Below are 25033 nucleotides of genomic sequence, written 5' to 3' on the forward strand. Positions count from 1 at the left end.
GAAATGCTAAATGAACGACGAAAAAAGAGCAAAAAATGGACGATCCGGATGGGACTCGAACCCACAACCTCAGTCTTATCCTCCCGATATTAGGAGGACCACACGATACCATTTCGCCACCGGACCACCGCTAATTGTTGTAGGAAATGTCGAAGCATTATATTTATAAAGATACAAAGGAGACGTCGCATGTCCCGTAACTTTGGACTTTCCCTTTGCTATCTTCATAAAGAACAATGAAAAGCAATGTGACTACAATAACAAAATTTTTTTCTTTTTTTTTCTTTTCAGCTTACCGTGGAATCAGCTTTTTACTATTTCAGTGGAAACAGCGTCTTTGACACAAAAGATATATCTACCACGCCTTCTGATGTTATTCCCCCGAGGACGGGGAGGGGCTGGTGATGTTGGCCCCAAGAGACTACATGCAATTTGGGTTGCAATGACTGTCATTATATGCTTTGTAATTTGCGTTCCAATACATGTCCATCCATTCATCCGACCACTCAAGTCCGAAAGACCTCCATGGCCGCCTTAAGCCCTTCAATCTCCTCATCCAGCCCCTGCCTCATGCTCCTGGACGCGCTATCTTCACCCGCGATTTGTTCCAGTTGGTTGTCGGTCAACTTGGCGATGAGCTCCGGGCACAAGATATTGAGCGGGCTTTCGTCACCATTAAGAAGAAGAAGACTGACCACCTGCTGGCAGATGGCGTCCACGAACCGCTTTCGGGCAATCTTGTAGTAGCTCTTCAAAACATCGATGTTCTCTTTGACTTGGTCCGCATGCGTCTTGCTGGGTTGTTGAAGTGGAACGCTAATTTTGACCTTGATGCTGGACGAGTTAGAGCTAGAGTCAGATTTAGCAAACTCGGCGGCAGCCGCGGTGGTGGCACTTGGCTGTGCGTGAGCCTTCTGTGCCTGTGTTGCTGCAATTCGACGGCTGCGTGCCCGTTCGAGGTTCTCGTTGAAGTAGTGGTTGTAAGTGTACGGGCGTCCGAGAAGCTCCGAGTCGACGAGGAATTCGGCGTGAGCTAGGGCGCCCTTGTAGGCTTCGTCGAGTTGATCGTGCATAGCATTCTCCCAGAGTTGTTGAGCGACTTCTTTGTCGCTGCAGCATTGGGAGAGAAGCTTCGAAGGAAGTGGTCGATGACCACGATGACGGCTTTAATGTGCATCTCTGCGTATTCGCGCCATTTCTGAGCCTGTTCACGGAACAAAATCGTCAGGACGGATCCGCCAAACTGCGAGAAAGGTTAGCCGGAGATTCTGACTGTCGTTTGGCCGAAATGACATGGCTCACAGTGCCCAGCTCAGGCCCTTTGAACCCCAAATAATGCTCCTCAATAATCCCTTCAAGGCCGTCCTTTGGCATCTGGTTCTGGAAGAACTTTACGGGTATGATATTGCTGAGTGGATGGGGAGTGGTTCGGAGAACCTTGTTCATCAGATCGCTGCCCCCCAGCCAGCAAAGCTCAAAACCATGGAAACGGTATTTGGGTCCACTCCTCCTCATAAGCTCTGCGAAGACCTCGTTCATGTTGATAACAAGGGAGACGAGTCTCAGATTAGTGTGCTGTGAAAAATCAGGATGGACGTACTGGCCCTCAAGAGAGTTGTGGGTCATGAGCTGAAAGCGCGACGCAAGCCTCACAAGGTATTCTCGCTGGCTGGTCGGGCCTGGTCTTGGTGCTCCCATGGCCTTGCGTTACTTTTGACGATCCCCCCAAAGTTTCGCTACCTCAGCCTTTTGCTTGGGTAGCTCTTGTTTTGCGTCTAGTCAACAGTGACTGAATGTTGGATTTCAAAGGGTCAATACCAGTACGGCCGAGCTTGTTGATGCCATTTCACTCGGGGCCCACAAACAGTTCTTGCTCTTTATCCCTTAAGCTGGTCAGTTCGAGGTCATCCTCATTAGCTCGACGACTGCGCACAGCCAAATATCCCAGCTTTAGCGGGGATTGTTTGATATGCTTTTGGACGGACTGGAACATGGCTTGCTCCTTTACAAGGTCAGGCTTGGTGAACACGCCGAGGGTTCTCTCTCCGCAAGGGTCGGCCACCTTGGCAAATTCTAAAATCCTCTCAGTAGTTGGGCCGGAATGGCATGGCATAACGGCTAGAACGCTTTCCCATTACAGACGTTAGTAATGGAAGCTGCTACTAAAAACACTCTGACTCACATTGATCTCTCGTTCTCAATCTGCTGCCGTACCATTCGATCAATCATGCCCTTTCTGGCTTCAGTGGCATAACCTAGAGGTGTGTTAACGAAGTTCTATATGCGGATTGCGTGTCACTTGCCCTGGCCCGTAGCCTGAAACAAGCCCGGCACATCTATTACTGTAAGGTGAGGTTTCTAGAGTACTCAGTTACTACCAATGAGTTAGAGGTGTCCAAAGAGCACTTACATCGGGCCCCAAAACCTCGAGCTTCAGAACATGCTTGGTGAAAACCAACGCCTTCGGGTCATTGGCCTCATTTGCGGGCTTGAGACCCATTTATGTGTTGGCCTGTTGGATAATTAGAATTGGTAGATAAAAGTAATCTGTGTGACAAAACGAGTGCAAAGACCCTGACCATGTGGAAATGACAGGCCGGTCAAGTTCTCGAGGAGAGTACTCTTCCCGGAGGATTGGCTCCCAACAACAACAATCTAATGGATATCTTCGTCAGTTCAGAGATCTTCTGCTTGGCCAGATCCTTTGGCTAACGTACCCGCGATGTGCCAATAGCAAGGCCAATATCGCGAAGCTGATCCTATTTCTCGAGGTATTGATGTTCACCCAGAGGCTTGTCTTCTTTTTTTGTGTGGACATGATTGCCCAAAGTTTTGTCTTCTTTCTCACGCTGACCGGGGCTGCTCAGGAGCTTGTCCTGCTGCTCACTTTGAACAGGATCACCCGGGGTGACGGGCTCCTCTTGAGTTGTTCCAGCGCTGGCAACCATGATGATGATCAGAACGACCTACACCAAAAGAGGAGATGATTAACTGTGTTTGGCTAGGGAATGTGCTCAATCTTTCTTGTCGCTAGTTTTTGCATACCCAATAGTCGTGTTTGATTGGGGGAAGTAGGAAGCAATCAAGGCTTCGCCAGTAAGTGCAATGAAAATGGAACAAAAAAGTCGTTCGTCTTGGGCAATATGGTGCCCAGGCACTCCTCAGTATGCACATTGAAGAGGTCGTTGGTCGCCAGCCAAAGGTAGTGTCGGAACGATGTCCAAAATCCGGAGAGGGTAGTGGATGGGCCATCTTCAGGAGGGGAGCAGGACGGATGGGAACCTTAGGAAGCCGATAGGGAAAGCTCTAGAACTGAAGCGCAAGACACCACACATTCAGTGGAATCAGGCCACATAGTGATCATGACCGTATTGTTGATGTACTTCGGGCACAAATACCGGAAGCTTTTTGGGAAGCTGCCGTCCACAATCTAGGCCGTGCTCAGCATCTTCGGAGCATCAGGACCGTCAGCAGTCGCAACACCACAGGCCATCTACTCGGCTTCATGACATACAACACAACAATCGTCATGGTATTCTATAATGACGGCTTCAACCAGGAAGAGAGAAAAATTGGTTTCGCGGACATAACAATCAGGTAAAGTAGAAGAACCGGGCAGAGCCCATCAAGGTCCCCGCACAGCCACCTGTGCCTTACATTTTGCAGCATGAGGTCTGTGCGGTCTCTTCGTCCCTTCCTTTTCTCCTCTTCTCCCACTTTCCCCTCATCTCGACAAGTTCGCAGAAGGAACCATCGAACATACGGTATTCTCTTCCAAAATCGAAGGATTCAATGCCCGCCACGATTGCAATCCCCAACATCTTGGTTTCTCCCTTCGCAGTGCCGCGTGTCAGCCCTCTAAGATTTGCATCCAGTCACGGAGAGCAGCATGTTCGCAGCATGGAAATCTTTGCCTATCCGCAAGGCGGCAGCATATGCTTAACTTCTACAGCTTATCCCATCTGCTAATGATTCCTGAGATAGAGAGATAGAGCGATTTCTCGATTCATCATCCTCAGTCGCGTTAGACATCGGCCAGAAAGACACGAGTCCTCCACGGCGCCGGCCGCCCCACGACTCATGGGCATCAGCTTCGCAAGATTTCCAAAGCCTTTCTCAGGCCTTCCAGCTCCGTTTCCAGCCTTTGCCTCGCTGTTGTAGTGATAGCATCCTCGCCAGCGATGATGTTTAGCCGACGATCGCTTAGCTTGGCCACCCAGTCCGCCGTGAATATCTTTACAGGGCTCTGATCACCATCGAGGAGGAAATGGTTGATCGCCTGCTGACAAATGTTATCGACGAATCTCTTCCGAGCGACCTTGTAATAACTCTTGAGGATATCGTGTATATCTTCCCTAACCTGCTCGGCATTGGATTTGCTTTCTACGACACTCCTCAACAGAGACTGCACCTTGAAGAGGTCGACTTTAGTATTCTGGCTATTCGTCTCCAGTCCTGAAAGAATGGACTTTTGGCGGTCCAACCTGGCTCTCTGCATGTTTTCGTTGAAGTAATGATTATAGGTGACCGGGCGACCGTTAAGCTCGGTGTTGATGACGAATTTGGCGTGCTCGCGTGCCCGGCCGTAACCCTTTAGCAGATCATCTTGGAGACATGTCCATAGTTCCTCGCGCATTCGCTGATCCTTTATTAGAGCCGTGAGAAGCGTGTATAGAAACCGGTGGATAACCAGGACAGATGCATTGACATGACGAGTAGCGACTTCGTCCCAGCTCATCGCTTGGGCTTTGAACGCCATTGTCAGCACCGATCCGCCAAACTGAAGATGTGTTAGTTTTTGGTTACTTGAATGAGCTGTCTCTCTCAGGAAACGATAGACTCACCGATCCTAGTTCAGGTCCACGACCTGCCGAGTAGCAGTCTCTGATGAAAGCCATGATGTCACTCTGGGGGTCTTTGAAAGTGCTAATCCTCGGATATCGATACTCCACCAGTTCCGGAATTGTTGATGCCCAGTCGACTGCCTCGTTCACCAGCTGTATGTAGGCAATTTCTGTGCCATCGGCCTCCTCTGTCGCCTGCTCTTTGAAGTTCCAGGTTTGGCCCTTCTTCCAGACAACGTGAGAGAACCCTTCGTTTAGCTCAATTATCTTGGTGATGAGCTTCAGTGGAGGCTTCTCTCGGAATAGAGCATCCCTTCCATACAGGCCCTCAAGAGCATCATTTGCCAACCTCTCGAACTTTAGCGCCAACTTGATCAAATGCTCACGTTGAGCTGCTGGGGTGCATCTCGGCGGCCCAAAAGAGATGCTTCTTTTCTCACAGTCAGCCAGACGCTTCATGACTTCGGCTTTTTGCTTCGGTAATTCGCGCTTGGCGAGCCTGGTGAGTAGGGACTGCAATTCTGTCCTCAAAGCATCAACTCCAACACGCCCGGCATCCGCAATATGCTTCCATTCCGGATTTTCAAAGAGTTCGACTTCTTTCCTCCTGCACTCGGACATATCCAGATCGTCTTCGTCGGCACCGCGGTTTCGTACGACGAAGTAACCAAGCTTGAATGTGGAGCCCATCGCTAAGCTGGAAAGCGACTGGAGTACTGCCTTTTCTTTTACCAGATCGGCTTTGGTAAGAACCCCAACTGTTCTCTCGCCTTTGGGGTCAGCTGCTTTAGCAAACTGGAGGATTCCTTCGGTGACAGGGTCTGAAAGACAGGATAACACAGCCAAGACGCTGAGTCGCTCAGCATATTAGTCTGGGCACATTGGAAGGACCATAAGTCTCTCGAAAACTTACATTGTTCTTTCATTCTTCATGTGTCTCTTGACCATTGCCTCCACCAATAGCTTATCTTTATCAGACGCATAACCCACTGCAAGACATTGTCAGCTCGCATCTTGAACGACAGCAGACGAGTCTACACCTACGCTGGTCTGTGACCTGGAAAAGTCCAGGCACATCGATCACAGTCAGGTGGGGATTCTGTATGCACAAATATCAGTGCCGGCTCTTCTAATCGCTCCCCAATATCACTGCTGGTCGGTCATTCACCTTAGGGCTTGAGATCTCGATCTTGAGTATATCCTCACTAAACATTGGGAGGCTGAGGACATCCTTGTTAATACCTGATCTAATGCCCATGATCACGTTTGCCTGAACCACCCAGAGTTAGCTGCTAATTACCAGCTGGAACACGGATTTCCAAACCTTATCAATAACATTCGCCACATCCTCGAGCCGAAAATCAGTAAGCTCATGCCGAAACGCCCTCAATGTGTCTCTCAGCTTCTGATCCGCATTGTTTCTAGGTGTAATCGAGATGACAGTCTTCTTGACCGGATCGCGCCGCAGTGTAATTTGTGTCGCAAACCGTGTGCAGCAGCCCTGGCCTCGCGGCAACGAGAAGCCCGTCAAGCTCTCCAGGAGAGAGCTTTTGCCGGATGATTGCCCACCTACAACGATGATCTAATCCAAAATATTAGACAAGAGCGAACCACAAGATCGGGCCACAAAAGTGGATCAGTTCAGTTGGCATTACCTGTGACGTTTGGAGGTTGATACCCAAATCGCGCAGCTTGTCTTGCTTCTCGAGATAGATGTGGTTTCCGAGGCTGTCTAGGTTGGCAAAACTAGTTTCCGGCGATGGGCTCCCGGGGAATGTTGCCGTGTCGTGCGTCGTGACGTAGGTAGCCTGTGATTCCTATTCTGGTCAACACAAAACAGGGAGGGAACACAGATTAAAAGAAACTTACCAGCTGATGCGGTGGTTTCTGTGAGTGTCGTGAAACAGAAGACCCCGGGACACTGTAACCTCTCAGAGACACCGTGGTCGGGATGGTAGGCAGCGAGCGGAGTAGCCGTAGCATTGCGACGGCGACTGTGATTGGGAAGGGAGAAGAGAAAATCCCCTCGTTGCGGGATTATGAGTCTACTCAGCTCCTCGGCAGAGGAAGGTCAGAAGCTCCTATGAATGAGAAAGTGATGAGAACGGCTACATCACGGCACAGTATACCTCATGGCGTTTTTATCTTGCACAATGTTGAAGGATCCCTCGAGCAGCCAATGACACCAAGAAGAGGCATCACTCACGGCGTTTTCATTCCCTACTTTACGTTTGATCTTTCAAAGTACGCGTACGTATATCCAAACGCACTTTTCCCGTAGGATAGCTACGTGTGCAAAGAGAACATGCTATTTGTGCAAGTATCCAGCCTGCCGAAGAATCCCCCGCTCTGCTCAAGACTGATGATACCACTTCAATTTCACACATTCATCAGCTACCTATAGACTTGTAGCGCGAGTCAATGCATGCTTTATTGTCAAAATTGACTTCAGAAATTGTGAGTACCACGATTTTTGTAGAAAGAGATCGAACCTCGGAAGATTGAACCGCAAGGCACACGCAACAAACGGGAATGGGTACGGGAGAACGGTCACGGAGCCGACAAACGGGGAACGCCACCGCCATTCATGTTCATCGTTCATCGCTCAACGTTTCATCGTCCTCCTGCGTTCAGACGTTTGGAATCGCACTTCAACGTAGCAATGCGTCCTCTGTCCACCTTATTAACAGCTCCAAGACGCAGTAGTGTGCGCGTGGTAGGCCTCGCGCTTGAGTGTCCTCACGTTTGGGTGGAACATAAATCCGGCAACGGTCTTTGACGGTGGCCGCGGCGCGTTGAGCCGAAGCGACTTGTGGTGGCTGGAATCAGTACAAACGGAGAGTACAGTACCCAATAAATGCGATGCCAGTAAGATGCTGCATGCTTTTGTGTCTTGGGGAATTTTAAGAACATTTTCTTGTGTTGCTGCTCTAGGTTGGTATTTGCTTGTTGTTGGTTGTGTTTGTCCGTCTGAGCTCATTGATCCCACTGCCAATCCTTTGTCATTTTTCTCCGAACACCTATTTGTTTTGAAAACATGGCGCTTTCTCCTCGCCGTTCGAGGTCCGTCTGTTGAACCCAACCTGACAGTCTTTCTCCGTCGACGCCCTCAAAGTTTTCACTCCCGCAGTACCTTCAGTGCCTTCTCCAAAGGCTCGCGCTCCGCTTCAAGAGCCAGCCTTTTCGCTCTCGTCATCGCATCCTCGCCGGCAATCCTCTCGAGCTGTGAGTCGCTCAAGTTTGCAATGAACTCTGCCTTGAGGACCTTCACCGGGCTGTTGTCTGCTTCGAGCAGGAAATAGCTGACCGCCTGGCGACAGATGCTATCGAGAAATCTGTCGATGGCAATCTTGTAGTAGGCCTGCAAAATGGCATGGAGCTCATCGACCAGTCCGCGAGAGCCAAAGGCCGCCTCCACAGCGGCGTCGAATGCTTTTTCAGAACCGAGCTGGCGCTTTCGATTGTTGTAGGACTCGATCAGATTTGTTCGCAAGTCCTCCCGGCCTACCTTGAGGATGATCTCTTTGTACGTGCTGGCCTGTTGAATAATTAGAACTGGTAGATAAGAAGACGGAGAAGGCACAGTGACTCTTCACCTCGCTGATAATGTTCGGCAAGTCCGAAATCTGCCAGTCACCATCGACCGTGTACCGGAACCGCTTCAAATATGACTTCCGATCCGAACTGGATGACGAAGACGGCATGATGGTTATTGTGGCTCCAAAAGAGTCGCCACGATGCAGAGTGATCTGTGTGACAAAACGAGTGCAAAGACCCGGACCACGTGGAAATTAAAGGCCGGTCAAGTTCTCAAGGAGAGAGCTCTTGCCGGAAGACTGGCTCCCAACAACAACAATCTAATGGATATCTTCGTCGGTTCAGAGATCTTCTGCTTGGCCAGATCTTTAGGCTGACGTACCCGGGATGTGCCAGTAGCAATGCCAATATCGCGAAGCTGATCCTGTTTCTCGAGATACTGATGTTCACCCAGGGGCTTGTCTTCTTTCTTGATATGGACATGATTGCCCAGAGTTTTGTCTTCTTTCTCAAGCTGACCGGGGCTGCTCAGGACTTTGTTTTGCTGCTCAGTTTGTACAGGATCACCCGGGGTGACGGGCTTCTCTTGAGTTGTTCCAGCGCTGGCAACCATGACGATGATTAGAACAACATACACCAAATAATGAGAAGACAATTAGCGGAATTCGGTAGATTAGGTAATGATGCTCAATATTTTCAGTTCGTTGGTTTTTGCGTACCTGATAGTTGTGCTGATCCGCAGAAGTTGGAAGCAACCAAGCCTTCATTGAAGAGCACAATGAGAATGGACAAAAACTTGGGCAACAAATCATCTTTTGCATATTCGAAGGGTGGTATTAGACAAAGATATTGCCGGAGATTTGTCCGGACTCCAAAGCAGGGACCTGGAGTTTATGGGAATTTCTCAGGAACATCGTAGATCAGATGGGACAGTGGTAAGGAAAGGCGTTCAAGGATTGAGAATCAGACGTCACATACTTCTGGAATCAGGCCACATAATTGATAATGGCCGGATAGTTGATGTACGTCGGGGATAAACACCGGAAGGCTTTCGGAAGGCTTTCGCAATAAATTGAGGCCGTGCTCACGAGCCGGAGCTCCACGACCGTTGACTGGGGACCTGACCTTGATTCAAAATGTTGAGTTGAACCTAAACGATGGCACATGTGCGGATTATGTACCGGTATGAAATCGAATAAAAGAGAAATAAGGGGGAAAAACAAAAAGAAAAGGAGAAAGTGTTTCTATGGGATCTAGTGTACTAAACATGAGCGGTCCATCAAGGTTCTCGGCCACTTGGCCTAGGATGAAGCAGGCGGAGTCTGTGCGAAGACACTCTTCATTCCTTCCCTCTTATCTTCCCGCTCCTCTCTTCAGCTTCGCAGAACATCCAAGGCAGTATTCAACCCCGCAATCTCATCTTCGAGCATCTTCCTCTCTCTCTTTGTAGCGGCGTCCTCTCCCGCAATCCGATCCAGTTGCGAATCGCTCATCTTGGCCACCATATCCGACGTCAGAATCCTCAGTGGACTCTCCTCCCCGTTCAGCAAGTGGTCGTCAATAGCCTGCTGGCACATGACATCGACGAACCGCTTTCTGGCCACCTTGTAATAGCTCTTCAGCGTGTCGTGGATATCCTCCTTGACCTGCTCAGCGTTGCTCTTCTCTCTGACCATCTTCTTCAGCTCGGCCCTTGTGTTTACCGGTGCGCTATCCTCATGAGCCTGGTTTTCCTTCTCCAGAACAGCGACTTGGGCCTCCAACCTCTCCGTGCGCGACTTCTGCATGTTATCGGCGAAATAATGGTTGTACGTTGATGGGCAACTCCGGAGCTCGATGCCGATGAGGTAGTCAACCTTGCGCAGGGCACGGCTGTAGGCGTTCACAAGCGTATCGAGAAGCACTGAATCCCAGAGCTCGTCGCGCATGCGCTCGTCGACAAAGACGGTGGAGAGCAGTTGCTTGATAAAGCAGTGGACCATGATGATTACCGTACGGACGTGGGCCTCGGCAATCGGAGCCCATTTTCGAGCTTGTTCGCGAAAGGTGATGGGGAGCATCGATCCGCCAAACTGAATGAGAAAGTGGCAAGGTCAGTACAGACTAGACCTAACTTTAAACAAGGAAGCACCAAGGCAAGCAGAAATGGAGATACATACCGTTCCGAGCTCCGGACCTCTGCTCTCCTGATGGCATTGCCCGATGTGTTCCATGATCGGATCATCTGAAGGGGGTTCGCACTCAAAACTGTCGTTGGGGAAGACATTCCTGAGTTCTGGGAACGAAGAAGCGACACCATGGGCTTCGTTTGCCAGTTTTTCGTACTCGAACTGTTCGGAGCCGTCGGCGTCGTATCTACTCGTCTTTTCCTTGGGAGTGCTACCCACGAAGTTGCGTAAGTGACCTTTTTTCCACATCAGGTCTGAGAACCCTTCGTTCAAACTGATAATTTTGGTGATCAGCCTAAGTTCGGGCTTTTCGGCGAAGATTGGGTTCACTCCATATCGTCCCTCCAGCGCATCTCGAGAAATGCGCTCAAATTTGGAGGCATGCTTCGTAAGGTATTCTCTCTGTGTGACAGGATCCGGTCTGGCGATCCCCATTTCTCTCTGTTTATCCTGGCAATCAGAGAGCCTGTTCATGACTTCAGCCTTCTGCTTCGGCAGTTCACGCTTGGCCAGGTCCATCAGCAAGTTCTGAAGCTCAACGCGGAGAGCTCCAACTCCAGTACGGCCAATGCGAGTTATCTCACTCCACTGAGGCTTGAGAAAGAGCTCGCGTTCCTTAAGCTTGCATTGGTCGACAGAGAGGTCGTCTTCATCGGCACCTCTATTACGAACAATGAAGTAGCCTAGCTTGAGAGTACTACTTTGCACCTGCCTGAGCAAATTGCTGAGGACGGCTTTCTCATAGACCAAGTCGGCTTTGGTAAGAACGCCAATAGTCCGGACACCGGACGGGTCGGCTTCCTTGGCCAGCTGAAGGATGCGTTCCGTGGCTGGATCAGAAAGAGCAGGTACAACTGCTAGAACACTTCGGGATCGTCAGTGTAAGGGACTACAAAGGGGCGTGGTTGTTGACATACATTGTTCTCTCATTTGCCATGTATCTCTTCACCATTCTCTCCACCATGGTCTTGTCCAGTTCAGTGATTCCTGGCTCAAAATGTTAGCAGATATCTCCAAGTGCCACTTTCACTGCGCCTATGCTACTACTGACCTGCATCCCCGGTAACCTGGAACAGTCCAGGCACATCGATGACGGTAAGGTGAGGTTGCTGCATTGTTGTTAAATTTGGCTGGTTCAACCACCATGGGACAGGGTCATGGGAAATTTGACTCACATCAGGACCCGAAATTTCAACCTTCAAGATATCATCACTGAACATCGGCAAAGACGTGTCGTCCTTGTTATCACCGGAACGAATGCCCATAACCGCAGCAGCCTAAAAGAAAATCCCCAGTCAGTAGCCATCCATCAACTCTTCACCAAAGTACTACCAGGACATGAAATCTCAGCAGTAACAAAGCAAGAAAAAGAACCCACATCCTCAATAATCATTCCCAACTCCTTCGGATCAAACTCCTCCAACTCCCTCCTAAACTCTCTCAGCTCCGCCTTAAGCTCCTCACCACAATCATTCCTTGGCGTGATCGAAATCACAATGCTCACAGCCGGGTTCCTGCGCAGTGTGATCTGCGTGGCATACCGCGTACAGAGACCCTGGCCTCGGGGAAAGGCGAAGCCGGTCAGGAGTTCGAGGAGTGAACTTTTGCCGGAGGATTGGCCGCCTACTACGACGATCTAGAAGGCAGACGAAAAATTTAGTTTTCGATTTTTGAGGTAAGGTGAGGCAGTATTGGTTATGTGCGACGAGACTGGGACAGTTTGGGACGGGAGAGTTAGTTACCTGGGAGGTCTGTATGTCGATGCCAATATCTCTGAGACGATCTTGCTTCTCTAGGTAGATGTGGTTTCCTAGGCTGTCGAGACCTTGGACGCCTTTAACCCTGTTGTGTGGGGTGCTCATCTTGACAGGAAGAATAGAAGGATCTGCTAGTGCTGATGTTTGTGCTGGTCGTGCTGGTACTGGTCTTTTTGGGACTGGCCGTGCTGGTACTAGTGTTGGTCCTGATAATGACGCTGGTGATTGTGGTAGCGGACGTAGCACTGGTGCTTATGACGATGATGTTGGCGGTGGTGTTGGTGGTGCTGGCTGCGGAAACTTTGGTCTTTGAAGCAGAAGTTTGTCGAAAATGTCCATGCGAGAGCCCCTATGGTTGAAGATAGGTAAGGATGACAACGAATCTTCTCCTTAAGAGCTGGAAAGGATGAATGACAGAGGATAAGTGACATAGAAACTCACGAGAAGAGCGTGTATTTATCCTCCAATTCCCTTCGCCTGAATTACCTCCGACCTTCTCGTCGAAGGTGGTTAGTCGTAGCGGTTCCTCGTATGTAGCTAACCTTGACCTTCTCCAACATGGGCACTGTTTGCAACAAACAGCTCATTTGAAGCCTAAAATGGCCTCCCACTTGCCCGACAAGCCTGGTCACCACTATCATGTTCGATTCAGGTCTGAAGCCATCTTTTTCCAGCTATTGCTGTCGAGGGTGTGAACACTGAAAGGGTTGGGACAAACAAAGTTGCGAGTACCATCCCGCGGCGCATAGTAGGCCTCTCCCGTAAGTGGATGTCTACTGCCGATAATACAACGGACGTGAAGCCTTGAAATATCACTGACTGGTCGGGATTGGCGCCACCACAAACGGAGATTACATTAGTCGGTGATTTTTGTGCCCGATGCCCAGCAAAATTGATGCATGTTTTTTGGTCTTTTGCAAAGGATTTCTAGTGCTGTCGCTCTAGCGAGTCTAGGTATTGCTTGTTGGTAGTTTATTTGTTTGCCTGGTCTCATTGATTTCGCGGCCTACGCTCTGTCATCTTGATGTGAACAACCATGAAAGGGTGAAAACAATAAAAAAATGTAGTAAAGACATTGCTCATACCTGACCAAGAAAGATACCCATCTTTTCTTCCTTCTACCTCACCGTGAAGTCTGTATTGAACCCAACCTGACAGTCTTGCTCCGTCAACGCCCTCAATCCTTTACTCCCGCAACACCTTCAGTGCCTTCTCCAAAGGCTCGAGCTCCGCTTCAAGACTCAGCCTCTTCGCTCTCGTCATCGCATCCTCGCCAGCAATCCTTTCCAGCTGCGAGTCGCTCAAGTTTGCAATGAACTCTGCCGTGGGGATCTTTACCGGGCTCTCGTCTGCCTTGAGCAAGAAATAGCTGACCGCTTGCCGACAGATGTTATCGGGGAATCTGTCGGTGGCAATCTTGTAGTAGGCCTGCAAGATGTCATGAAGCTCATCGACCGGTGCGCAGGAGCCAAACGCAGCCTCCACAGCGGCGTCAAATGCCCTTTCAGAACCGAGTTGGCGCTTTTGATCGTGGTAGGACTCGACCAAAGTTGTTCGCGAGTCCTCCCAGCCTATCTTCATGATGGCCTCCTCCAGGTTCGGGTTGTATGTTTGACACCGGCAGCCAAGTTCCATCTTGACCAGAATCTCCTTGTGGTCCCATGCCTGCCTATACCCCTTGAGAATCTTTTTGCTCATGAGGTCCTGTAGTTCTTTGCGAGCATTTGGATGCTCGAAGACGTCTTCCATCACTTCATAGATGAAGCGATGGACAGTGATGATGGCCGACTCCATAAGATAGTTGGCGTGGAGGGCCCATTTTGCTGCTTGTTCTCGGAAAATCATGGTAAAATCGAATTCCCATGCTGTAGAGAAGTTAGCCATCGGCATTCCTCTTGGTCCGCTCGGCCTCAAACTTACAATTAACTGTAGTCCCCGTCGCGGAAGTTTGGCAGTCACCGCCTTCAGATAGTTGATGAGACTATCTTCCGGTTTGATGAACGCACAGTGCTCTCCTTTTCGTATTTCATGCTGCGGGATTTGCCCAAGTTCTTTGCAAGAAGCAGCCCAATCGCGAAGTTCGTTCAAAGCTTCCTTATCGTTCTGGGAACTCAAATCAACCCGTTCATCATCCACCTCCTTCTGGAACTAATAGCGGTGCCCTCTTTTCCGCATCCTGCTGCAAAGCTCGTAATTGAGTTCGGTAATATTTGAGACAAGCCTGTACACAAGATTTGTGCCGAAGGCTCAATCAGCGCCATGGTAATGGCCTTCCCGTGCGGCAGAAGCCAGTCGCTTAAAGTTTGATACGCGCTCCATCAGGTACTCGCGCTGACTGTTAGGCGTACCTATCGCGGGGCCTAACGCCAGAAGCTCGTTCTTGCAGGAAGACAACCGCACTAGGACTGTAGTCCTTTGTCTATCAAGGCATTCCTTGGCAAGATCCCTCAGTGGCATTTGCAACGCACTCTTCAGGGCGTTAACAATGGTCCGTTCAGCCTCAAGTCCAGAGAAGTTGGCCCATTGAGATTCGGCAAAAAGTGCCAGTTCCCTCGCCCTGACCTGGCCGGCGCTAAGCTCACCTTTGCCAGCGCCACGATTTCGGACCCAAAAACAGCCCAAACCGTGTGTATCCTCCTGAAACGGATGGAAAGTGGTCTGTACGCTAGACGTTCGTACATCGGCGTGTGTCAGGACGCATAGCGTCCTCTCACCGCGTGGGTCAGCGGCTTTGGCAAGTTGTAGAACGTCTTCTTTGGCGTGATCGGAAAAGGGCGACATAACTGCAAGAATGCTATGATCGTAGTCATGATTGGCAGACTTTACAGGATAATGATACGAGAAGAGTTGGGAATAGGCTGTGACATACATGGTTTGTTCGTTCATGAGATGCTTCCGTGCAATGCCGTCTATCATGGACCTTTTCTTCTTCCCCTCGCTGTCTTCAAACTAATTGTCAGTTTCAAGTTACGCTCGTGGAAGGTTGCTGCTCATGTACGGACCAAGAGATTCGGAACCAATCAGGCCCGGAGTGTCGATAAATGCAAGATTAGATTGGAGTGATCGTTTGATCAGCATAGCCCTGGCATTACCTAGTTGTGGGAGTATTAGAGAAAGAGAACGCCATACATGAGGTCCAGAGATTTGAATCTCAAAAATATCTTCGCTGTACAGGGACACATCATCTTCATTGTCCTCACGGCCCTTCCGGAGGCCCATCACAGCTGCTGCCTGTAATCGTGGTCAACGGGGAACTCAACGCATTGGGTGATCAAAAGGGAGTTGATATACCTGCTCGACCGTATCTGCGAGGGTCTTGGCATTAAGATTGTCAATCACATAATGGAAGAAGGTGCATCCTGTGAGCCTCTCCAAGAGAGAGGTTTTGCCGGAAGAGCGACCTCCAACCAGAACAATCTATCACGATTCCGTTAGTGTCTGGAAACCTCGGTCGAAATGTTGGGCACAATAGTACGCACCTGTAGTATCGAAGTTTCCATGCCGGTGTCCCGAATCACGTCTTGCTTTTGAAGAAAGCTGGGATCTCCAAGGTCATCGATGGTAAGGAGGGCCTCACTCAGTTTGTCAAGGGTTGTGCTTCCCATTGTTACGAGGGTTTTAGCGTTCTGTAGAGGTTTTCAATATTTAGCGTACAACGGCGACGGTGCCTTCCTGAATTGATGGTAAGAAGTCTTCCTGGTAGTCTACAGGATGATGATGTAGGAAGGAATGGACCGTACCGCACTATTCGGACGGGTTGGTAGGAGCTAACAAGGAACGGAGGCGCAATACCAACTGAATGATGAACGCACATTCTGCGGCGGATGGTGTTCACTTCGAGGAGCAGGTAAGGAACCGAGCAAGATATTCGTCGGGTTAAATGGGAAAGAGGTTTTTGTGAACAGCCGTGATAAAATTCCTGTGAGAGGATGACAAATGGAAGTCGCCATGCGAGAATGCCCAGGGGCAGTTTCCCTCGTCCTGCACTTTCTATTCCACATATGCGAGGTCTGCATCATCTGGAAACTTAAAGGTGAAGGAGTTGGGCGTAACTTCGATAAGAGCTCGGTGCTCCTATTTGAACAGGCAGGTGCAGTTTCATTTCATGAACTTGTAAGAACGGACCGAAAAACCGTGCCGCTAAACGCATCGCCGCCCCCCCCCCCCCCCCCCCCCCCCCCCCACCAAAAAAAAAAAACAGAAGACACTCGGGTTCAGCGTGATAAATTCAAACAGTAAAACTAACACACAAGTATTTTCAAGACCTTGGAGGTTACCTTGAATATACCAGACACTATTTTTGTGAGATATCGGTACTGAAAAGCCAAGACCACCCGAACGGCTTTGAGGCTGCTGGTGGGCGTTGTGTCGCAGCTGCCCTGTTTGCGCATGCGTTAGAAGAAGACGTTGCAGAATTTGAGGAAGGGCTCTGGGAATAACTTCGCATTTAATAAAACAACGAAATGCCTCGTTTGTCAAAAGTTTCTCAGAGGATAGACGAAATGGTTACTAGTTGTTTGTTTACATTTTGCAAAGAACAATGTGTGCATAAGTAGTTTCTGTCGGAGCATCGTGATCCAGCTTACTATGTAAATTAAGCCGACTCACAAGGAAAAAAGTAAATTACTAGGATAGCATTTAGGAAAGTAGGCAAGGAACAGAGAGTCTGTAAAAAAAAAAAAGAAAAGGGAGAAAAAAAGGAACAATGAGAAGAAGAGATCGCAAAAAACAAAAGCCAGGAAAAAAAAAAAACAAAAAAAGAAATGCGCCAGCCGCGAATCGAACGCGGGGCCCATCGATGGCAACGATGGATTTTACCACTAAACCACTGGCGCTATTTGTTGATTGACATTAGATCGCTTCGATCTCTTGGCCTATAACAGACGCTCCAAACTGCAGTTACTGCAACAATTCTGACACACACTCCTGGTCCGGGCATCACCAACGACACTGGAAATTTGCCAAAGTTCTGGCCAGCAACTGGGTATCAAGCATGTAAAGATCATTCCCGAAATCTCCCTCCGAAACTTCAATATTGTCTAGTGTCCAATGAAACAAACCGCGTATCTTTTGTGCCGCGCAAAAGCAAATGATACCTACTCTTCAGGTCTTCAAAATCGACCGTCTGCCGTGACTAGCGGCGGATCGAGTACCTACCTCCGAGGGCTGCAGCTTGCAAGCACCTGTTGCGGCTAGGTAGTCGCGATTAAGACTCCCAAGTCTAGGACTTTCACAACAAACAGTTCTGTGAGCCTCTAGCCATATGAGTGTGCTATACTTCAGAATATCCATACAATTCAGAGAAGATACTCGTTTTTTTCTTTTCTTTTTTGTTCCTCGCAAAGAAGGAAAAATTCGCAAAAATCTAGATTTACCTACCTAACCAAGTACAGCCCTTCCCAGCTTATCTGAATATCAAGCTACCTACCTACCGCATATCTTCCCAAAGGCGGATTAACCTCCGAGCCCGCTGGAACCCTCACGAGCATGAACGAAAACCCTAGAGAGAGGAGGAGGAGGAGGAGGAGGAGGAGCAAAATGCATCAACAAGTGCCGGGAAACAGTGAAAATCCTCGACGGAGATGACACGGCAGGCGGAGGATATGTCCGAGTTGGGTGCGTAATGGCGGACGGGAGTTCTACAGTAAGGTAGGTTACAGTCGTTAGCGGTTTGTGGGGGAGACAGGGGTCGTGATGTACATGTAGTGTAAGTAAGTGCCGAACTGGGGGAGGGTTTTAACGGCACTTTAGTAGTACATCTGCCACCTCACCTTTGGAGAGGTAAGGTATGTATCCCACCAATATCGATGGTGATGCACGGCGTTGATTTGGCTTGCTTTGTTGTGGTGAGAGTTTTTTTTTTTAGTTTTTTTTTTTTGCAATTTGCGGACTATGTGGAGGGATGGGGTTTCTCTTCTTGTGAATGCTCGAGTTTGAGTTTGGCGACAGCTAAGTAGTCATAGAAAACCGTAGGTAGAGCAGGGACTGTTGTGAGGCTGTCAGTCTTCTTTGAAAATCAACTGTCAAAAAAGTGCACATAATTGAGTGATCAATATGTTCAATATCTGGGGGTCGGTCTTCATCTAAGCGATGGTTCTCCTTCTCAGTAAGTACCTGCAGCTTCGTTGAAGAGCAGTCCGACAACTTCTGGTTTTCGGACAAACAAGCCCAGCGATTAACCACACAGACCCATCATCAGACCGTCAACTTAACGTGATAATCATCATGAGCAGCGTACGGCCCTCATAGAAAGGTAGCGTCATGTTAATTAACCAGCAATTTACCACCGCTTATCTAACCCCACTGTCACCTACCATCTGATATGGTATATTGAGTCGGTCGTCCTGCACCTATAGCTGAAGAAAGTAAGGATCACACATCTGATCTTCTGTTGATAAGAAACTTGTACGTGGTCTCTCTTCCAGGTATTGGTGTTTGCCGATCATGATATGCTTCATCTTTCCCCCAGAGTAGATACCGTAGTATAGCAGTAAAGCTTGGTACGGCCCAACTCTGAACTCCCACCGGTTCTGTGCGTGATCCCCCTTGTGCTTCCCTCCGCAACACCAAAGCGGCATAGAGTAGGTCCTGTAGGCAAGTGAGATGATGATATCCGAGAAAGGAAAACGCGAGGAAGGTTACTGCTTCAATCCGATCCCATCCCGCCCGTGTGACCATTGCGATATTTACCGGCACGTGGTTTTGGCATGCAGTGCAGAATGCTGATTGACGCCTTCATTTTGCCGCTTGGACGTCAATGCCGAAGACTAGACTCTCTGTGGCTTGCTTGGTTCAGGAATGCAGAGGTAGGTATGGAAAACACAACGGCTGATCATGTGAGTTTTGCTTCTCGTTCACTAGTACCGGGGAACTTGTTGTTGGAGATAGATGGCTACCAGAGAGGCTCGATGTTGACATAAGATAACCTGTCTTGTTCGGTCTGTGACCAGGTTTTGTCAACGACCAGGTTTTGTCAACCTCCAGCGGGCGTAGCAGCCGGACACTTGTGCCACGAACTCTTAGCCACGGTGAGTATGTTCGAGCAGGACCATGATCAGTCCATGAACAAAAGAAGCAGCGGCAGGTGGTGACAACGGGCATTCAGTTGGCACCGGAGACTCCTGAGGGGCGGCAGACCCCTATGATCTACAGAATGTACGGTCTTGGAAAGGGTCTTCGGTACCGACGTCGTGTCCAGTCGGGCCAAGTGCGATCCTCCGGATGCAAGCGGAGAAGAAGCAAAGATGTTTTTCACCACAACCATGTGGTCTGAGGTCCGACCCCATGATATTGTCAAACCAATGCCAATGTGTCAAGTCTGGGGTGCATCTGTGCGGGCCGCCTACTTCGTCCCTAAAAGGAAGGTCAATAGCTCTTCCAATCCATCGAACCTCACGTCTCTGCCCGGCGCAGTGGAAACGAAGCTGACATGAACTCGGCGTAGCTGCGGTTGCTTGAGTATACGGGATGTGTGCTGATGGAAGAGCGGTCCCTTTTCCGGGGACAAATGGCGGGGTGCATAAGACAATATATCGCCGCCGGGGTTGATGCACAAGGCTGCTTTATGTTGAACGAGTTTGCGGTCTTAACCACGGACATATCAATATTTTCCTGGATGTTGGAATTCTGGTTGTCAGTCTACTTATGCCCGTACAGCAGGGAAAGCTCATGAACAGCTTAGCTGTCAGCTCGGCCTACTCGTCTGCGCTAGAAACGCCCTTGGACGACCCCAGGCGCCCAGACGAGTACCTAGACCGGATGGATAGGCTAAAGGGATTCCTATGTGGATTGTCTCCCATCACCAAAGCCCATCTCGCAGAAAAATAGAGAAGACAAAAACTGTAACTCGGTAGTTGCCGAGAACTTTGAGGCTCTCGTGAGGCACTTTCATCTGTTGTGCTGAGGACCATGGAGGAGTGGCAAGTTCCATCCATTTGAATTCGATTCCTTGGATCAACACTGTTAGCTGACAAAACACAGCCAGTTTACCGTGCCACATGTCTTGCTTAAAAAACACTGCTGTCAGGCATTGTCTCAAATGCTTTGAGCTATAGGTTTGCGGATTCTTTGGCAGGTCATAGTACCATTAACAGGAAATGCCGAAGCTGGACCATTTGTCACCAAATCTCCGGATGATCAATGAGATGTCCGCTCCGTGTGCTTACTACGGCGCAAAGGAAGCGCTAGGTCGCTTTGAATGTAGCATCGTGATGAACAAGGGAAACCAAAGTGAGACTGGGGAAACGTGTCCGCGCGCTTGCGATTAGTTCATGTCCAACAAGGCGTTGATATGAGCTGTGTCAGGCTTATGGTTTCTCTTCAGTCAGCGTGAAGAGAATCAGTTACTTACAAGGTCAGACGCAGGCAGGGTGAGATGTTGCTTCCCAATACGGGCGATGGAGCCGTCCAATGTCCGGAGAAGACGTTCTTGGACGTCCAAGGATCGGGGTTGCGGCAACACTTCAGCGATGTGGCGTTGGAGGAAGGTGCCTATTGGCTATCCAATACAGGTATGGCAAACTGCGTACAGGGGTGAGAGGACGGTTAGCAAATCAGAATTGACAGTGTGACTGGCAAGACTCTCAAGGTCGTGGTCGCGATCTGGCTTGCATGTGGAGTATCGGTCCGCCGGCCGGTCGGTCAGGGATCGCGCCACGGCGACCAGGGTCCATTCTTCATGATCTTCGCCGTCATCTTCCAAAGGGCAATGTGGTGTTGAAGCAAAAAGCAGGCCGTAGGGCTTCTGTGGAGTTCTTCCCCAGATTGGAGTTGAATGGGCGTGGAGAAGGAGGAGACAAAGAGGAGACGTCAAACGAATCCACATAGTATATACTTGAGCCGACGACAGGCTTCGCTAAGTTCCGGATCTCGGGCTACCGACGTCAGGGTCCTCTGGTGACGGGTCAAGACACCAGAAGAAGAAGGTTCAAGAGGCGGCTCCAGTCTGCTTTGACAGATGGAGCTGCCGCGCTACACTACTGTGGAGGTTGCATGTGCAGGGCGGATTGGCGGGTAGGGTAGCGTCCCATTGCCAGAGCTGTAGCCTTGTATTTCCTCCTGATTCGGGGTTGAAGAGGCACGGTTGACGGCAGTGTCAAAGAACGGTCCGCTCAAGTGAGTCCCGAGCTGTCATGGACGAGATTATGGAGGCCAGCTTCTTATCCGAAGGGTACGGCACCGCAAATACCAGGAAAATGGACGGATGCCTCCAGTGAGCGCCGTCTTCCTTACGGACCTTGAGTGAATAGCAGTGTGGTCAATTTAATTCTCAGGCACCTCTTAGGTTTAGTCGAGAGCGGGCCAGACGCCACCAGCCAAATGCAATCTTGCAACATGGGAATTCTGTGACGTTGTTGCAGATGGGTGCTGCATACATATCTACTGTAGTGGCTGCAAGTCGGCGGCGCTCGCCATGGGACGGTGGCATCGGAATATGTACATGTAGGTACGGGCTGTACTGCATGTATGTTTTTGTATCTCATCCAACTCGGTTTCTTTGAAGACTCTGGTTTCAAAAAGCTCTGGTGGTAGCAGTTCGCATCACAACATTGCAAGTTGCTTGCTCCGGCCACATTCGTCTGATCTTATACACTTAAGCGATCGGGAACGGAGGGCTTTGGCGAATTGGGAAGTGATATGCAACACCGTTGTTCGAAGACAGCATCCACAGGTGATGACGAGCGTTGGAGCACACTGATCGTTGGTGTCGAAGACATGTCCCCTAGCCCTAGCGCCTTTGTGAGTGCCTGCGAAGTACACCACTAAAGTGTACGGGTTGGTAGTGTAGAGTTGGAATGCCTGCGCTGGCGTGTTGAACGACTGCCGGACGGGAATGTGACCCTGTTGGTAACTGAATAGGCGTGCAACACCACAAGATTCGACCATGGAAGCCGCTCTCGCCCCCTGTGTCGGTCGATGTGTAGGTAAAAGATTGAAAAGTAACAAGACTGAGTCTGATATTGACAGAATAAACAGTATCAGGAACAAGAAACGAGCCCAGACAAATCCGTAATTTCAGGTTCCAAGGACGGATGGGCATCGGGACGCACGACTCAGGCAGCCCAAGTGTAATTTCCAGAAGGCCTTGTTCATGTTGGGGATCCTCGTCACCGACCCAGGAGTGAGAAAAGGAATCTAGGTCGAAATTGAGAAGTGGCACCGTCCATCATCTGTCCACCCGTAGACCAGGAAAGTAAGCGGGCGATATTTGATGCAGGAGCATATTAAAGAAAGGAAATGGGCTCCTTCTTTCGTCAAGTTCATCGCCTTTGCATAAATGAAGTGGTGGTGTTAAGTTGTTTCGATTCCGCAGATGCATCTGCCTCACCTGCTCAGAGTATGGAAGGATGGACATCCATGGCCTGTTCTGGGCCCCTGGGCTCCCCAGATGTGGAGAGCATATCGAACAGGAGACCAAGGAGGAAAGGATGAACCAGGCCACTGAGGCCCGAGTTTAATTCAACTTTGATGTGCGCAATGCGCTCGCTTTCGTTGGTCCAGCTTGGACTTCCATTGGAGTTGATGTCTTGGACATGTAGAGGTAGCCGATGAGGGTCATGTTTTGATAGACAGAAGACTGGCGAGACCGGTGCTGGTTTGATGTTTGGGTTGCTGTGGCTGCCTTCAGTGACGGAGTGCTGCAGCAGCCAGCTGAGACCTGAGAAGCTAGTACCTAGGTAGCTGCCAGTGGTCCCGTTGTTTTCGGCCGCTACCGAGTCGCGCACCATCGTCATCGCGAAGCATCCCATCCAGGAAGGCACACAGGTGTGGCAGGGGAAAGAGCGCGCCATGTTGGAAGTTCGTTGTCACCAGTCGGAAGCTGGCAAGCAGCGGCGCACTGGCCGAACATGACCTACAAAAATTTACAGGTGGCTCCCGCCAAGTCGTTGTGAGTGGATACTTGTGGATACTCCGCGATACTTAGCCGGATCGGCTTGGTAGGTCTTTTGGCTCTCGCCCGCTCTCCAGCCTTTCTTCACCCACAGTTTGCCCCGAGCCTCCCCCACTCCCCATCCCACGATTTCCGTGACCCCAGAAAACTCCAGAAAACCCGAAAAACGCGCCGTGGAGACATTCCACCGAAAACATCCTTTTGCTCCACCTCACATCACACTCTCTTGAGTCGTCCTGACTCCAGCCGCCAGACAACAACATCCAGTTCACAACACCTCGAAAAAAACCATCTTTTACTTAAGGTCAGGTTCCCGTGAGGTGAGGGCGGGTGTGATTCTGTCTGGCTGCCACCCTCCATTACAAAACAAGGACACTCTGACACTCTGACACTGTACCGCATTGCCGCAACCAATGCCTCCAGCGACTTGCCTAGTCGGGCGCTGGGCGAGCTGGGTCAGTTCCCACCCATCCGGATCAAGTTTGATGGCCTGCCTGGAGTGCGAAGTTTCCGCTCTCGCGCTCAGGGCACGTCTCATAGCACGCCAGCAAGTCCGGGGTCAGAGAAGCTTCCACTTCCAACAATCCAACCACACAGCGGGCGCCCCAGGAGGAGGTGGATATCTCCCAAAAGACACCACTGCCGGTCATATTCCACCAACGACTTCTGTGTGGACAAAGGCTGTCCAAACGCCTCCATTCTTCCCCACTAAACCCACATGTTGCCCCGGAGTGGCCCGACACAAAAACATGGAGTAAGCGACGGGCTACAAGCGGGCTACAGGTACCGTACCTCGACACCTCCGCTTTTCCCCCTCCCCAGAGTCGGAATGTTTTGGCGATCGCAACGGCCAGAGTCTCTTGGTTACTGCTGTTCACCATTACAGCAGGCACATATACCTACAAGTAATGTACGGCGACCATGGACAGAACCTAGGTACGCTACACAAGAGACGACCAGAACGAGGCATGGCAGGGCCGGTGACAAGGTTACCCTATGCTTGGAGACAGCAGGGGGCGGAACCGATCTGAATGGCCAAGTCCATCTCTTTCTGTTCTCAAGACCATGCCGCGCTTTCGCAGCCAAACCCCCTACAACTTGGTGCCGAACCAGGAGGGGAGCACTGAGGAGGGGCCGGCAGCGCTTGAGCGGCAGGGGGTTGCAGGGCCCATTGCACCATTCCGCAGTAACGCCATCGTTTGGCCGCACAAGAGAGTCTCGTTCTCGATTTCTCCTCGCTTCTAGGTGCCTAGTCAAGTGATTGGGAAGCGAGCTTCTGTTGTTGGGACTTGGAAAGCAACGGACGGATTTATGATGGTCAAAGACAATGCCGTGAGGAGAAAACGCGAAGAGAGAACAGGAGGGGATGGTGCAGGTGAGGAAATACCAATCAGTAAGCGCTGTTGTCCCTAAATCCTGCCATCCTTCAGCGCCATCACACACGCAGTACGCTATTGACCGGTCAGCCACCGAGTCCCCGGTGTTTCAACCTACTTTACTCCAAATTCCCATCTGTTCAAAGTTGAGACGAATCCATCCTCGAGCTTCATCTGAAGTCTATGACATGCTACACACCAGGATGGCACAGTCCCCTACGTGTTCAAGTGATAGTGTCCACGAGATCAAGGAGAGAAAGTCAGACAGTGTCAGATATGTCAACAAGTGTTGGGATCATGACAAGAAGCACTACCGGCACTCGCATTTCTCAACGCAATAGGTTGTTCGCCCCTGATACTGGCAATTGAATCACCACTCGTTGCATTTTCCGCCTTGTTAGCGGCTTGGGTTGGGCAATGGTTCGCTGTATGTACATACATACACCGTTCTTTAATGGTT

General features: G+C 50.1%; 5 protein-coding genes and 2 non-coding genes across 7 annotated transcripts; all 7 read right to left on the reverse strand.

Annotated features, from left to right (window-relative positions):
• Positions 1–40: 40 nt before the first annotated feature.
• Positions 41–126, reverse strand: SMAC4_13484. The gene is given in 2 exon segments: positions 41–76; positions 91–126. It is a non-coding gene; the product is annotated as a tRNA-Arg (tRNA).
• Positions 127–506: 380 nt separating this feature from the next.
• SMAC4_00764 (uncharacterized protein) lies at positions 507–2948 on the reverse strand (the record flags this gene model as incomplete). The annotated part of the gene is made up of 6 exons (XM_003349825.1): positions 507–1110; positions 1218–1243; positions 1303–1684; positions 1851–2126; positions 2183–2255; positions 2849–2948. 6 exons carry the CDS (start codon positions 2946–2948, stop codon positions 507–509), a joined length of 1461 nt encoding a protein of 486 aa, XP_003349873.1.
• A 1139-nt stretch (positions 2949–4087) lies between these two features.
• SMAC4_00766 (uncharacterized protein) lies at positions 4088–6827 on the reverse strand (the record flags this gene model as incomplete). Its single annotated transcript, XM_003349826.1, has 8 exons — positions 4088–4780; positions 4845–5694; positions 5758–5833; positions 5889–5943; positions 6013–6114; positions 6169–6426; positions 6500–6652; positions 6714–6827. 8 exons carry the CDS (start codon positions 6825–6827, stop codon positions 4088–4090), a joined length of 2301 nt encoding a protein of 766 aa, XP_003349874.1.
• A 1135-nt stretch (positions 6828–7962) lies between these two features.
• On the reverse strand, positions 7963–8994 carry SMAC4_00767 (uncharacterized protein; the record flags this gene model as incomplete). The annotated part of the gene is made up of 3 exons (XM_003349827.1): positions 7963–8382; positions 8441–8593; positions 8764–8994. The coding sequence occupies 3 exons, from the start codon at positions 8992–8994 to the stop codon at positions 7963–7965; spliced, it is 804 nt and encodes a 267-aa protein (XP_003349875.1).
• A 368-nt stretch (positions 8995–9362) lies between these two features.
• Positions 9363–12877, reverse strand: SMAC4_00768 (uncharacterized protein). Its single transcript, XM_003349828.2, has 7 exons — positions 12292–12877; positions 11928–12185; positions 11725–11826; positions 11601–11658; positions 11467–11536; positions 10541–11414; positions 9363–10453 (listed from the first exon to the last, which is right to left on the reverse strand). Exons 1-7 carry the CDS (start codon positions 12409–12411, stop codon positions 9755–9757), a joined length of 2181 nt encoding a protein of 726 aa, XP_003349876.1. The 5' UTR covers positions 12412–12877; the 3' UTR covers positions 9363–9754.
• A 614-nt stretch (positions 12878–13491) lies between these two features.
• On the reverse strand, positions 13492–15911 carry SMAC4_00769 (uncharacterized protein; the record flags this gene model as incomplete). Its single annotated transcript, XM_003349829.1, has 5 exons — positions 13492–14171; positions 14655–15255; positions 15436–15537; positions 15598–15723; positions 15786–15911. 5 exons carry the CDS (start codon positions 15909–15911, stop codon positions 13492–13494), a joined length of 1635 nt encoding a protein of 544 aa, XP_003349877.1.
• Positions 15912–17070: 1159 nt separating this feature from the next.
• On the reverse strand, positions 17071–17141 carry SMAC4_13485. Its single transcript has one exon. It is a non-coding gene; the product is annotated as a tRNA-Gly (tRNA).
• Between the last annotated feature and the right edge of the window lie 7892 nt (positions 17142–25033).

The sequence above is a fragment of the Sordaria macrospora genome, chromosome 3 (assembly GCF_033870435.1).
Source record: "Sordaria macrospora chromosome 3, complete sequence".
Taxonomy (NCBI): Eukaryota; Fungi; Ascomycota; class Sordariomycetes; order Sordariales; family Sordariaceae; genus Sordaria; species Sordaria macrospora.

Bases quoted from the DNA above. Each gene is read 5' to 3' on its own strand.
- SMAC4_00768 (XM_003349828.2), bottom strand. From the start codon at position 12,411: ATGAGCACCCCACACAACAGGGTTAAAGGCGTCCAAGGTCTCGACAGC. The intron at 12,186-12,291 runs GTAACTAACTCT...TCTGCCTTCTAG, and splicing joins TCGACATACAGACCTCCCAG to ATCGTCGTAGTAGGCGGCCA. The intron at 11,659-11,724 runs GTGAGTCAAATT...ACAACAATGCAG, and splicing joins TTGAAATTTCGGGTCCTGAT to CAACCTCACCTTACCGTCAT.